The 12,538-nt window shown below is 49.0% G+C and overlaps 5 protein-coding genes and 1 non-coding gene across 17 annotated transcripts; 1 reads left to right on the top strand and 5 right to left on the bottom strand.

The window, feature by feature from the left end:
* Positions 1–14: 14 nt before the first annotated feature.
* Positions 15–4,113, bottom strand: FOIG_10628 (uncharacterized protein). Its single transcript, XM_031210991.1, has 2 exons — positions 439–4,113; positions 15–388 (listed from the first exon to the last, which is right to left on the bottom strand). Exon 1 carries the CDS (start codon positions 2,171–2,173, stop codon positions 1,277–1,279), a length of 897 nt encoding a protein of 298 aa, XP_031058924.1. The 5' UTR covers positions 2,174–4,113; the 3' UTR covers positions 15–388; positions 439–1,276.
* FOIG_10629 lies at positions 2,458–2,573 on the bottom strand. The gene has a single exon (XR_004093441.1). It is a non-coding gene; the product is annotated as a 5S ribosomal RNA (ribosomal RNA).
* A 620-nt stretch (positions 4,114–4,733) lies between the features above and the next one.
* Positions 4,734–6,651, top strand: FOIG_10630 (uncharacterized protein). The gene is made up of 2 exons (XM_031210992.1): positions 4,734–5,342; positions 5,398–6,651. Exons 1-2 carry the CDS (start codon positions 5,242–5,244, stop codon positions 5,606–5,608), a joined length of 312 nt encoding a protein of 103 aa, XP_031058925.1. The 5' UTR covers positions 4,734–5,241; the 3' UTR covers positions 5,609–6,651.
* A 31-nt stretch (positions 6,652–6,682) lies between these two features.
* Positions 6,683–8,080, bottom strand: FOIG_10631 (uncharacterized protein). Its single transcript, XM_031210993.1, has 2 exons — positions 7,790–8,080; positions 6,683–7,702 (listed from the first exon to the last, which is right to left on the bottom strand). Exons 1-2 carry the CDS (start codon positions 7,897–7,899, stop codon positions 7,027–7,029), a joined length of 786 nt encoding a protein of 261 aa, XP_031058926.1. The 5' UTR covers positions 7,900–8,080; the 3' UTR covers positions 6,683–7,026.
* A 42-nt stretch (positions 8,081–8,122) lies between these two features.
* Positions 8,123–9,979, bottom strand: FOIG_10632 (uncharacterized protein). The gene is made up of 2 exons (XM_031210994.1): positions 9,697–9,979; positions 8,123–9,609 (listed from the first exon to the last, which is right to left on the bottom strand). The coding sequence occupies exons 1-2, from the start codon at positions 9,807–9,809 to the stop codon at positions 8,610–8,612; spliced, it is 1,113 nt and encodes a 370-aa protein (XP_031058927.1). The 5' UTR covers positions 9,810–9,979; the 3' UTR covers positions 8,123–8,609.
* A 264-nt stretch (positions 9,980–10,243) lies between these two features.
* Positions 10,244–12,493, bottom strand: FOIG_10633 (sphingosine kinase). 12 transcript variants are annotated; one of them, XM_031211000.1, is made up of 5 exons: positions 12,243–12,493; positions 12,025–12,190; positions 11,920–11,970; positions 10,849–11,855; positions 10,262–10,798 (listed from the first exon to the last, which is right to left on the bottom strand). In XM_031211000.1, the coding sequence occupies exons 2-5, from the start codon at positions 12,128–12,130 to the stop codon at positions 10,430–10,432; spliced, it is 1,533 nt and encodes a 510-aa protein (XP_031058931.1). In that variant the 5' UTR covers positions 12,131–12,190; positions 12,243–12,493; the 3' UTR covers positions 10,262–10,429. The 12 variants fall into 12 exon arrangements, with proteins under 12 accessions (XP_031058930.1, XP_031058931.1, XP_031058928.1 ...); XM_031210995.1 differs by having other exon boundaries at positions 12,025–12,135; positions 12,243–12,414; XM_031210999.1 differs by having other exon boundaries at positions 10,244–10,798; positions 12,025–12,493.
* Between the last annotated feature and the right edge of the window lie 45 nt (positions 12,494–12,538).

A 12,538-nucleotide genomic window follows, 5' to 3' on the forward strand; every position in this document is an offset into this window, starting at 1 on the left:
ATAGATGAGTTTAGGTATCTTGTCCTTTCTTTATCAATGGTATTATTTGATACTTGCAAGTCTCGACATATAGGTTCAGGGTAACAGTCAACCATTGACTGAGGTTCAGTTCACCAGACTGGCTGCACTGCCTATGCCCTGCCACCTCCTTTCTCTCCTCTGTCTCAACGTCTTCGCGGCCTTCACTCTGGGCTGTTTCTTTCTACCTCCATACGTGCCGCAATCGCAACCTAAAATCTGGCTGGCCGACATGGCGTCTCGTAAGTCTTGGATCCAGAGAACTTCAGCAAGCCCCTAGAAACAAACAACGAAAGTTTGCACCAGAAGACCAAGGTACTCTAGAAAGGGCCCTGAACTGAAAGTCTAAGTGGGTTCGCTGCCGGTTACCCTGACTCAAAGTCAGATCTGACACTGTTAGTTTTTCTGAGATGTACTAGCTTGTCATTCAAGGGGCATAGCTAGACCTCTGGTCAAGGTCCGACCATGCTGTTCGTGCATTCCAAGCTACAAGATGGTCGGAGCAACTTGCAGGGTGCTGGAAAGGTGTACCCTATGAGTCGGATGGTCAAGTCGAGGAATTCGTTTGCTTTCAGCTATTGGAAGGCCTAGTTTATCCCTCTGGCTAAGAAGCCATGCCTCAGCCGCTGCTTCGTCTGCCTCCTCATGATCAAGTTGCCATTCAAGCAGGACTTCAATCGCCCTGGCAAGGAAATTCCCTCCTTGCTTGACCCCGAGAGCCTTTTTAATGGCGTTTCCATCCAAGATTGGCCTTATTGACGAAACCGAATTCAGCCTCTGTTTCTGGGCAAATGAGAGCAGGGCTTCATGTCTCCGTAAAACTTTATCGATTTCCTCCTGATTCGGGTCTGGAGATTCCGGCTGTGGTTTCAAGTAAACTGTCTCCCCAAGAGCTGAGAAAAGAACCTGCAGGCCCCAGAAGACTCCCCATTTTCGGATCATCATCCCAATCATGCCCCGGGACGGAGTAGAGCCGATAACCAGTTCCATGGTGGATCGAATAGATTCCAAGTTCCCTAGCGACGATTCTATAAGCTTGTAAAGCTGCCTGGTGCCCTTTAGGGCATTGATAGCTTCGTCAACGGCAAGCTTATGGTCCTTGGTGTCTAGCTCTGCTAACGGAGCATAGGCGACCATCGCCCAAAGCATGTCTTTCTGTTTCTCAGATTCCATCAAAGCCCAAAAATCCCTTGCTGGATCCTGCGCTAAGGTCGTGATAGCGTTAATTGCCCGAGACCAAGTGGCGGGCCATGGCTTTTCAGGTTCTTGGGGAAAGGAGATGACGGAGGGGCTCATGTAGAGGAGAGCGCAACGACAGGAAGACAGTTCTATAAAGATTGGCCTCGTGGATTAAGGAAAAGGATAGCTCAGGGTTCCAGTTCTTCATCATTTTAAAGACCTCAATCCCAACTCTCTCCCGGCTGACCTTCTCGTCTAGAGCAACGTGAATTTCGTGCTCTTTGATGCAGCTCAGAGCCTCGGGATCAAGAGTGAAACCGAGTTTACTGCCTATGCGGATGAGACGCAACACACGCAAGGGGTCGTCGAGAAAGGTCTGCCTCGGCTCGAGTGGTGTTCGCATTATGCCAGCATACAGATCATCCAGGCCTCTGCGAGTAAAGTCGGCAACCTTTCGGTTTTGCAGGTCAAAGAACAGGGCATTGGCAGTTGCGTCACGTCTGAATGCATCTTCCTCGGCGGTGTTAAACTCCATTTCTGGAGTACGACAATCGTCGTCGTATACCTCCTTGCGCAGGTTGACAAGATCCAGATCCAAGCCGAAGATTCTTCCAACAGCAGTCTCTAGCTTTTTAGACTTGTCGAGATTCTTCTTGGTTGAATGAAAGCCATTGAACTTTTTGAACTCAATCCCCAAGTCTAATGCTCGCTGTTGGTAGGAGGCTTCATTCTGCTCGAGGAACTCTGTCAGAAGATTGCCGAATTGCACACCTGACATGGTACTAAGAGCGATATCCAAGTCGGAACAGTGGATGCCCATAAGTCGATCTCTCACCCAGCCACCAGTTATCCATACCTCCAATTCTGGCGTCGCCAACTGCTGTCGGCACTCAAGCAGAAGATCGCGGAGCAATTCTTCAGCTGGTAACAAATCTATCGTTGTTGCTTGGCTGGGAGCCCGTTTCGACGAAGACATTGCGAAGAATCAACAAACCGGTCAAGACTTGTGTTTGTAAATACGCGCCTAGTACCTAGACCGTCTTACCTTGTTCCATCTTTAACTTTTTACCTGGAGGTTCCATACAAGCTGTTTAGTAGCGATGACATGGAGTTGGGTAGATGAGTCAGAGTCACAAGGGCCATCTTTCGTAGCCTAGCCAGTTGTCAAGCAAGTGTTACAAAAACAAAACTCCTCACTTTCTACGATTTATCTGACAGTTCGAAAGCAAAGTGTAGAATTAGTATATGTAAATAGCAAAAAACATACAACAGCGGGGATTCGCTGGTCGTCACCGACCCAACTACTAATCCGCCGGTTAGTGGCTTGACTATGGGAGAGCGGACGGGATCCCGTATTTTCCACTACCTTTGGTCGTATGTACTGGTCACACTAACAAACTGGCTTATAGACGTGGGGTTACAACATGGATAGTACAGGATCACTATGGACTACATACCCGTTCTCATCCACTCGATGGTCGTATACCTGGCCAGTGTCTCCTTGAGCTTCGCTCTTGTTAGCCAAGCCCTCGTTCAGCTTGATACCTAATATGTGTCTTTATGCTGCAACCCACACTGCTACGACCTCAATGCGTTGGTATTGAAGCGAAGAGTGAAGCCCATTGAAACTCAAAGCCCGCTCGCCTCGACATGCAAGGGCCGTTTGCTCAGTTTCTGCATAGTAACCGGGCCGTCTTGATCTCAATCATGCCGGGAAGAGGCATGTAACTACCGGTCCGGATTATGGAGACAGACACTCGGTTGCAGAACCTCCGTTTCAGAGAGGAAAAGAGAATACGCCTGCTGTGTTCTCCTCGTAAATAACATTTCACACAAACTGAGACCAGTCTTGAATCGATGAAATGATGGCGTGCGTCCGTGAGTGCACACATCGTGGGGGATAGTCAGTATATCAGCCAATAATAAAGGCTGAAAGGTAGCAACCTAGCGGAGGATGTTGATCTTAAACGCGGGGTTACACAGTATGTGCTTGCCAGATTATCACAAGAGAGTCAGAAAGAGTCGATGTCTTGATATCCCGAGGCTTCACGAAGTGATTGTGGAATGGAAATACCACACCTGAAAGATGAAGCTGTTGCCGAGAAGAACTGGGTCATGACCTTGCGTGGAGCCGGTAATTGTCTGGGCCGTGGAGCCTGGACCCTTGAATTCTCCATAACGGGTGCAGAGCCGAATGAGGCTGAAAGTGTTGCAAGAGACATGCAAATGAATGAATGCGGATACGGCGCAAAAGAGGAGTATTTGGTTTGTTACATTTTGTTGCAAGGAGCTTTTGTTACCTCATTCTCTGCTGTAGCGGGCTGAGCAGTCAGTTGTGAATGCCTGAGCAGCAAGACGAAGGTCTTGAGAGGGGTCCGATTCGTATGATTGGCGGATTATAGTATTATTTATATCCAAGGAAGGAAATTAGCCAAGTGCTGTATCGCGTGAAATGGAGGACGCGGGGAAACGGTACTTTACTCAAAAGGGCTGTATGCGCAGGCGCCGTGTTTTAACGTTAGACAGCTTCTGCAGCAGTCCAAGAGACGCGTCTTCAGCTACGTGTTCCTGTATCCGTAACACGAGACACAATCTGATGCAAGGTAAACAAGAGATGCCGTGCAGAGAGGAAATGCGGGGAAAGCGGAAAGTGACCGAAAGGGTGCAACACAGAAACGCATATTGAAAAAAAGAAAATAGAAGAAACGCATGTCTCGCCGTGTCTGGTGGTGTGAGAATGAAGCATTAGAGACGGGGCGAGGTTCATCAAGTTGAGATGTACAACAGATGCAGATGCAGATGCAGGAGACGTTGAAGGTGGTGCCACGAAAATCGGGGAGAGGGTCAACTGCAACTCAGCAATAGGTCCAGCCAAAGAAGAAAACAGGAGATTTCATACAAGAGCCAGCATTATAATTTGGGGACAATGGATCTCAGTATTGGAAAAATGACCAGGCCACTCGACCCCCAAAGAAAGGCCATGGTGAGGTCATGGTGGTGAGACTTGAGGGTATGCCCCCACTGTTGGCCGTGGATAGGTGCCGTTGTTTGGTGGGAGCTTTACCTTGGTCGAATGTTTTTCAGCGGAATAAAAAGATTGGATCTGGGGCAGATGCCAGAAAGTGAAAGTGACAACGAAAATGTGAGACCCGACTCCAGCCGAGAATGGCTTCATTGCGAAGTTATCGTGAATATTCCAACAATTCCATGCGTTTGCCTGCTTATGCTCAGTAGGCCTCAATCTTGTCGGTCAAAGAATCAACAACACATCAATTCTCTTTACAGTATAATCGACTCTGGAACTGCATGAGGCACAAGCCAGTGAACGAGAACAAGACCAAAAAACTCCAACCAATACAATCCTTCCCGACCCCGCCATAATTCAAGTTCATCCCGCATCGTGCCACACGCTAACACTAAACGCCCACTCACTTCCCTCCCGCTCCTTCCACTGCTTTCCCCACTTCACCACCCAGAGCGTGTACCTTTACGCTTTTGGGCATCCTCCACTGCTCTACAGGGAGGTCATCCCCTAAGGCTCCAGGCACCTGATCGCTGATCGGCTTCTGTGCCGCTTCTCTCTCTGGGGGGGCGCACTCGCACCCCCGCCCCACAGCCTGTGTCTGAACTTCAAGGCTCGAGTCTCTAGGTACCTTAGGTATCGCCCATCGCCGCCATCCCCAGGGCGTCTTGTCGTTCGATCATGACCCCAGTTCGTTAAGGTATTGTCCAAGTCCGGGGTTCTAGCCGGAGATGCACTCGACGTAGCAACACATAGACTAAGGCAGCTGGCACATTTCTCACTTGAAACAATTGTCAGGAGTGACAACTTATAATAGCTCTCCTCCGCTCTGTTCTTCCCCCAACGGTTTTCCCGTTTCCTCCTCCCATCAATAGACTAGTTCAAGTACGGATTACTATTACCGAGTTACATCTAACTTGCCTTACCTCACCTTACCTTACCTTGCCTCACCTGCCACCCTTGCCGAGACCTAAACAGACGCAAACCTTCATACAACCTTCTCCTCCTCTTCCTCCTTCACAATGATGCGTGTTCCTCGACAATCCTTTTCCACTGCCGCCCGTATCCATCCCAACATTGTTCCCCACCTTCGTCCCCAGAAGAGAATGTCCTTTGGAAAGCTGTAAGTGTCATATACTCAGTGTCACACGACACCACACGCTGACCATCAATTACAGGGTCAAGCCCGTCGCGGCTGTTGTGGCTATTGGTTACGGAGCAAAGCTATCACTCGAAATGGCCCAAAGACGACGTATCGCTCAGATGGAAGCCATGGAGCGCGAGAATGCCGCATACCGGGAGCGAAATGAGGCTCTCATGAATATGTACGGTGATCGATCAAGTCTCGACGAACTCGAAAAGGCCGTTCAATATTACGAGAAACGATAAATGAATCCATCCAAGGACGAAACAAAGAAAATCAGAAAAAACAAAACACCAAAGTCGGGCTTTACAACACCCTTCTCTCATTTTATTTGCTTGAAGCGACGGCGATACCTCCCCCGGAGATGTGTCGGAGTTTACTGGTATGGCTTTCACGACCACCTAAAGCCTTGAAATACTGCATTGGAACGGCGTTTAAAGGAATACCATCTTGCTTGGGATTATTGTTTGAAAGGACAATTCACCTGGTTGGCTTTCAGGGTCCAACATTTATCTCATCAACACTAGACTGTTCGTCTACAGATTTATCTCACACGACCTAGGGACAGATTTGCTGTATGAAAGATTACACTACACTGCAATACACTACTTGGGTATAGGAATATCCCATTTTACAGGTCACAATCATTCTCTCATTTACACACCATGTCTTGTTCTTGTGTTCTTCCTCGATTACCTGTTTTGTGTGTCGTCGCCCAGTCGCACATGCTCACGCCTTGAATTTTCACATTCAACTCAACCCAAAACGTCATGAGCCTCGCTGGATCACAGGCCGAGGTTTCCCGGCGGCTAATGAGCCCCGACCGATCCCTCAACCATCAGCACCCCCGAAGGCCCCACTCCCGACGACTTAGCCGGTCCCTGGCCCGAAGAACCCCTATCAGCTCAGAGGAACACTTCCGAGGACATTGTCTCTGACGTTGCCCATGCGCGGTGATTGATGTCCATTACGTCCTCGTTCATCCCGGTGGTAATCTTCCGCGATTTCATGCGACGACGATACGAGAAGACTTTTTCGTCTGGGCCAGGTTGTTGAGTTTTAAGCCGAGAAATACCTCAGTTCAATGAGTAAGGGAATTGATTTGTTGCCGCGGAGGTGGTTGGATAAATCTGATAAGAGAGAGTGTCGGAGATGGGCCTGAATATCTAGGAAATAAACAAACAATAGCCAAGCAATAAACAACATGTCAACTGAAAATCAGCCAGATAGCAAACTAGTTAAATGTGAAGTTTGAGTTTCAAAATAAGGCACGCCAATCATATCCCTTATCGGCTCGCCAATCTATTTATGCGACGTCCCGATGTTGTTCAATCATGAGATATATATCTCGACCAACTATCAATACCCCGAACCACTGAACATGAAGCTCTGCAGAGGCAACTACGGCAATGCCAATTGAATTCTTTTACGGGATATGTCATCATGACATGTTCTTGAAAAGTCTCATTTCACTTGCTTGCTAACGACTGGTAACGCTGCATCTCCATGCATCCTTCGCAATGGTTCCAAATATCTTTACCCTTGGCATCATCATCATATCAACATTTGGGTATTCTTCGTCACCAGAACTTTTCTCGAATGACCATACCTTTCCTCCCGAAGCAGCTCATCGTCTTCTTCTCCCACCGCGAACGTTGTCATCCTAGGCAACGCCAGGTCCAGCCCACTCCTTGCGTTTGAGTTTGCGGCCGACCTGAAGCTCCTGAAGCTTGGTCGCGAAGCCGCGAGAAACATGGCCAATGAACTTGGGACGATCGCGAAGCTCCTCCATGGTCTCAATCCAAGCTTTGTAGCTGACCCCCTCGCAGAAGTAGGTGATCATCCGGTCGCCAAGCTCAGCCTGGGAGCTGTGCTGCATGTTAAGCGCCTCGTAGCCGTCGGCAAAGTCGCGCATGAGTAGTTTCTGCGTTCCTTGGTCGGCCTCGGTACGGTAGAGGGCGCGGTGCCCATTGCCGATGGCGACGTCGATGCAGCGGGCAATGAATTCACCCATGCTGGGGCTGATGAAGCGGTCGCAAAGCTTGTAGACTTCGACATAGTCTCGCATAGGAGTCTTGATAGGTGCTGCCTCGGGACTCTGGGCAGGACGGGGATGCGCATGTAGGACAATAGAGGAGTGACTGTAGGCGACCCCAATGTAGAGAGCGAGGTATCGCGGTTCGATGTCCTCGTCATTGAATTCAACGCCTCCCTTCTTGGCCTCGGCAAAGCGACCGTTGAGACAGCTTTCGAAGTACTCCGAGTTCTTGGTCAGGACGTTCTTGGCGACTTGAAAGGTTTCGCCTTTCACCTTGAGCTCGACTAGCTGCTCATCATTCCTGTGCATGCATATAGGTCAGTGACTCTTATTCCCCAGCGCAAGGTTGGAATGGCCTCTGAGCTTGAGGTGAAAGAGATGCGCATACTTAAGAAGCCAGGAGGTGCGAAAGTCCGCGAGGATGCCAGCAGACTGCTCATCGGCAGGGTCGTCCTTAGGACCAGCACGAGTACGGGGTTTCTTTCGCGGAGGTGCCATGGCGATGTCGGAAGGAGTTGATTTGCTTAAGTGGGGTGCGTGAGGATCAAAAGGGAATTCTGTCGAGTGCGCTTTCACTTTGCAAGTGATGCAGAGAAGGTGAAGAGAGCAGAATCTTGTTGTGAAGCAAGCTGTGGTTTGATGTTGCTATCCATCGCTCGCAGCGATGTTCAAGTTAACTAAAGTCGAAATAATATTAGTATTCATTAAAAGTGTCTGCACTTCCAAAATACCTTGGTCGCCAAGTGAGTTCGCGATGTTGAGTTGTGGTTGCTGGGGTCAGGTTGGTGGAAGAAAACAAACACAACCTACGGGCCCGAGGTCGGTACTGCTTATTTATTAGTAGGTAAGGAGGCATGGTCTATGCAACTTGCCAATTCTCAGTCCAACAGGGTCTCCGTCGGGTCACCTTTATCAGAATTTGCCTTACTGGAGAGCAGAGAATAACAGGGCCCTGCCAGATCTTCGCGAGAGGTGTATAGGAGGCCATAGTAATAATCTGCTGGTTGAGATCCATCATTCAGTCAGGTAAGGTATTCAAGAAACGGCAGTAGAGGCCGAAGCTTCAATTGAAGAGTGAAATCGCGACAAGAAACGCTGTACATTAGAATTGAAGCAACGGAAAGAGTTATAAGTGGGTTCCTCGAACCAGACACTGCTTGCCCCTGCCACCAGCTGCTGAGGAAAGTGCCAACGCTGGGATAAGACTTTCACTTCGCTCTTACTTTCCGAATGGTGACCTTTTCTTCATCGCCAAGTTCCCATCCGACCTTGTCCTTCTCTTTCAGTTCATCCCACTTGCGACCAGTAGCAAACTCCAAAAATGGCAAATCCACGTTGAAGTACGACCTTGAAAAGCATTTCAGGGTGTGAAGTCTCAAATCGTCGTCGGCCCACTCCATCAACTTCAAGCAGTGTCGGCTAACTTGTTTCTTCGAGAACTGCCATGAGACATAGTCGTCGTGTGCCAGCGCTTTGAGTATCCGGTCCAGTTTCTTGTTCCTGATATTGAAGTCTTGTCTGATGAAATATGCCTCGGTCAGGTCCCTACGCCGACATGCGGCATCCAGCATGAAGTAACCGGCAATCTCCTCGATCTCACTATTAACCATGGGTGTCCATACAGCCATGTATCGGAGAAGGTGTAGAATTGCCGGATGGTATGATTCTGGATGCTTTGCAAGAATGGACAGGCGGATGGAGAAGATGTATGCTTGGATTGAGAAGAGATCAGCTCGTTTTGTAGCCACCAAGCCTTCTCGAAGCTTTCTCAATGCCATCAGGACATCCTGCAGATATTTAGTATTGTCAGGGTCCTCAATAGCTGCCAACATCGAGGTTGATGGTCCACTAGACGGTATGATAGAACGGAGGGCTTTCAATGTGCCACTCAGGGCAGAGGACGCTGGCGATGTGACAGCATTGGCAGAATCTGAGCCAGTAGTTTGAGAAGAACCACTAGCATTTGTAGCTGGAGTTTCAGGGGCTGGCGTTGAAGATGACGCTGCTGTAGAAGTTGCTGTGGAAGGCGGTCTGTATCCAGGTGGAGGTCTGGTATATGGTGTTGCAGGAGTTGGATCAACTGCTCTTATATCTAGAGCGTCGAAACTCCGTATAATTGAGTCCTTGTCACCGGCTTCCGTGCAGAAAGCAAGGAAACGTGAAATTATCTGATTATAATACCACTCCTGGGTCTTGGGGTTGAGTAAGCTGTCTCTGGTCAGCCCGTCTCTCTTGTCTTGTTGAAAGTGATCAATCTCGCGTGTCTATATATAGCATTGACCGTCTAATACACACCTGTCATCACCCTTAGAAGGAAGACCAATACTTTGTAGCGGGTCCTGCTCGACAGGTTTCAATCTCCCCCAGGGGCCTGATGGCATCTTGTTACCTCGACCTCGACGAGCCATATCATGCACAAAGGAGCTGCTCTCGGTGCCGGAAAAGAACTTTGATTAGAAATACAATGCCTTGAGCCTCGAGTGCATAGAATTGAGAGCCTTGTTGCGCTGTGCGGGGCACAGAGTCTTGTTGAATATAATAGAGGTTGAATGAAGTCAGTTGCTGTGAAGACTTGAGGTTGACAGTGGGGTAGCTTTCAAGGACCCCGCGATCCACTGTTGGTTCCTGCGTCCATCTCAGCTTATCATAATGATGAGGGTGGAAAGCTAAAGGACTTGATTGTGCCTTGAATAATTCAGGGCTGTGATTCTATCAAGTGAATAGGGACGATGCTATCTAGAAAGACTAATGTATTTTCTCTCCTCAATCGTCACATCGAAAAGCCAATTGCTGCATGCTACAGTACCAAACTTATACCGAAAAGGAGAATAGCTACTACAGATCGGTGGTTCAAAAGAAATCCTGAATCAAAACCAAATCACTGAATTAAAATTGCTACTTCTAGAAGTCTTGCTATGTGCACATCCTTTTACGTGGGTATCATTATCGCCAAGAAGCCTTTCTTTCCATCTGCTTCCCTAACCACCACCATTTCAACACGTCATACATCCGATTTCATGTCCTCTTTTCATCCATGAATGCGGTCTGCTAGTGTCACCTTGTCCCAATTCTTGGGTCCCGCAGCCTCATACTTGCCAGACTTGGAGATGACTCGCCCAAGGCCCTGGTGGATCTCGGCCTGGAAAGGTCCAAATGGGCACTTCTCACCATCGATGCTGATATAGCCATCCTCTTGATCGCGAGGAATGATGCGGTAAGCTGAGATCTTCTTGTAGGTGACATGAGGGTTGTCAAACAGTTTCTCGGCTTCAACATCGAGAAGGACCTTAATGGCTGTGAAGAAAGGCAGGTCACCATCGATAGTAACGAGGTCCATCAAACCATCTGAGATGAGTGAGGCAGCGAAAAACGGAGCATCGGGTGACATATAAGCCATCTGTGACAGTCAGTATTATTCCAAATGCAAGGGCTAGTTTGATTACTCACGTTACCGGCGTAGAATGTGCCAACCTTGTCATAGGGAATCAACTCCCATCCTTCAGGGAGATCATCCTGGATCGTGCCATACTTCAACGGCGGCAAACCTACATCATCAGCTACAGGGTCTGCATCAAGCTTCTTAGCTAGATGTTTCAGGCTCGTGGAGCTCGCGTGATGCTTGTAATGAGCCTTGACATCGCCTTTGTCTTCGATCTCCACCTTGACAGCCAGGTCAAAGGGATAACACTTCTTCTTAAACATGCGCTGAACGACACCGACTTCGAAACGCGCACTACCCATCCATCGCATATGCTCTGTGCCGAGATCGCATTCGGCAATGAGGCCGAGCGTTTGGGACAGGAACGAAATGATGCGGTTGTGGCCACTAGTGACTGACACCAAATCCATCGGGGTCACGACACCCTTGATGATGGCAAGGGCAGCGAAAGAAGGTCGATGAGATCCGTACAAGTTGCAAGAGAATGCGTTTCCTGAGCCACAAGGGATATGGCTGACAGGCATCGTAGAAAGCGCTCTCGCAGCATCGGGTCGCTTAGCAAGGCCGTTGAAAATCTCGTGTGGCGTTCCATCACCGGAACATGCCATGATGGTATCGTATCTGGACAAGTCGGCGTTTTGCGCCAGTTCAACGGCTTCTCCACCGTGCTTCAATATCACGGGGTCAATCTGCATCTTTGCAGCCTGGAAGAGCGGCTTCACCTCAGTCTCCCACTGCTTGATAGCACCGCCAGGACCAGAGTTCGGGTTGATCAGCACGTAGGCGCGTTTCTGAGACTGCGCATTACCGTAGGCGCGTGTCATGAGGGTCTTGACGAAGATCTCGGCTGGTGTACCGCTGGTCGACTCGTCGTCCTTCGCAAGCGTGAAAACCCATTTCTTAGGTTTGATCAATGTCTTCGAAGCGTGATGGGCGTAGTCGATTGTGATCTGGTCGTTGGAGAGCTCGGCCCAGAGGACGTTGTAGAAGGGTATGCTATTCTTGGGAGCGGGTTCTGTAGAGAAGCATGATCAGTAAGTGTTTCCATATTGTGTCGTATCACAGTTCTGAGTTCTTACTGCCAGAGAAAGGAGCACAGGAGGAGCGAGTTGACTTGTTTGCAGCAGGGTCTGTTAATGATCAGTCGAGGACTTGGCGTCACGTCTTCTCCAAGAGATCCGCACCGTTGAGCTCCAGTTCTTCGATTCCAATGGTCAACTTCTTCTTATCCTCCAAGAGGAGCAACATTCCAATGCCTTCGTCCATTTTTCGATCAATCTCCGTGTTCATTGAAGCTGATGTCAGTCAGCGAGCTTATCGATTGTGTTTTATACCGAACACCTTAAAGCGCTGAGGGGTGCAGGGGTTAGTTCGATCGTCGCGACTATGATTGATCGCGTACAGAAACAATAGATTCGATAAAGAAAATCGAGAAAATGAAGGACTGGGGCAGCTCGCTCTGGCGACATAAAAAGGAAAGACAACAATCCAAAGCCTCTGACAACGAGCGTATGTTTTGGAATGTTTCCGCAAGGAGTTGCTTCCTAGGATCAATCGGATTACGCGGATGCCCGTTGAACCTAGGCTGTTGATCTGCGGGGGGTCGCATCCGAGATTACAGACCTAAAGCCCCTGTAAATGCCTGCATTCGTGACTGGCCAGGTCCCTAAAGAAGTCAATTGCGCACACCTGCTGGCA

This window comes from Fusarium odoratissimum, assembly GCF_000260195.1.
Source record: "Fusarium odoratissimum NRRL 54006 unplaced genomic scaffold supercont1.19, whole genome shotgun sequence".
Classification (NCBI taxonomy): Eukaryota; Fungi; Ascomycota; class Sordariomycetes; order Hypocreales; family Nectriaceae; genus Fusarium; species Fusarium odoratissimum.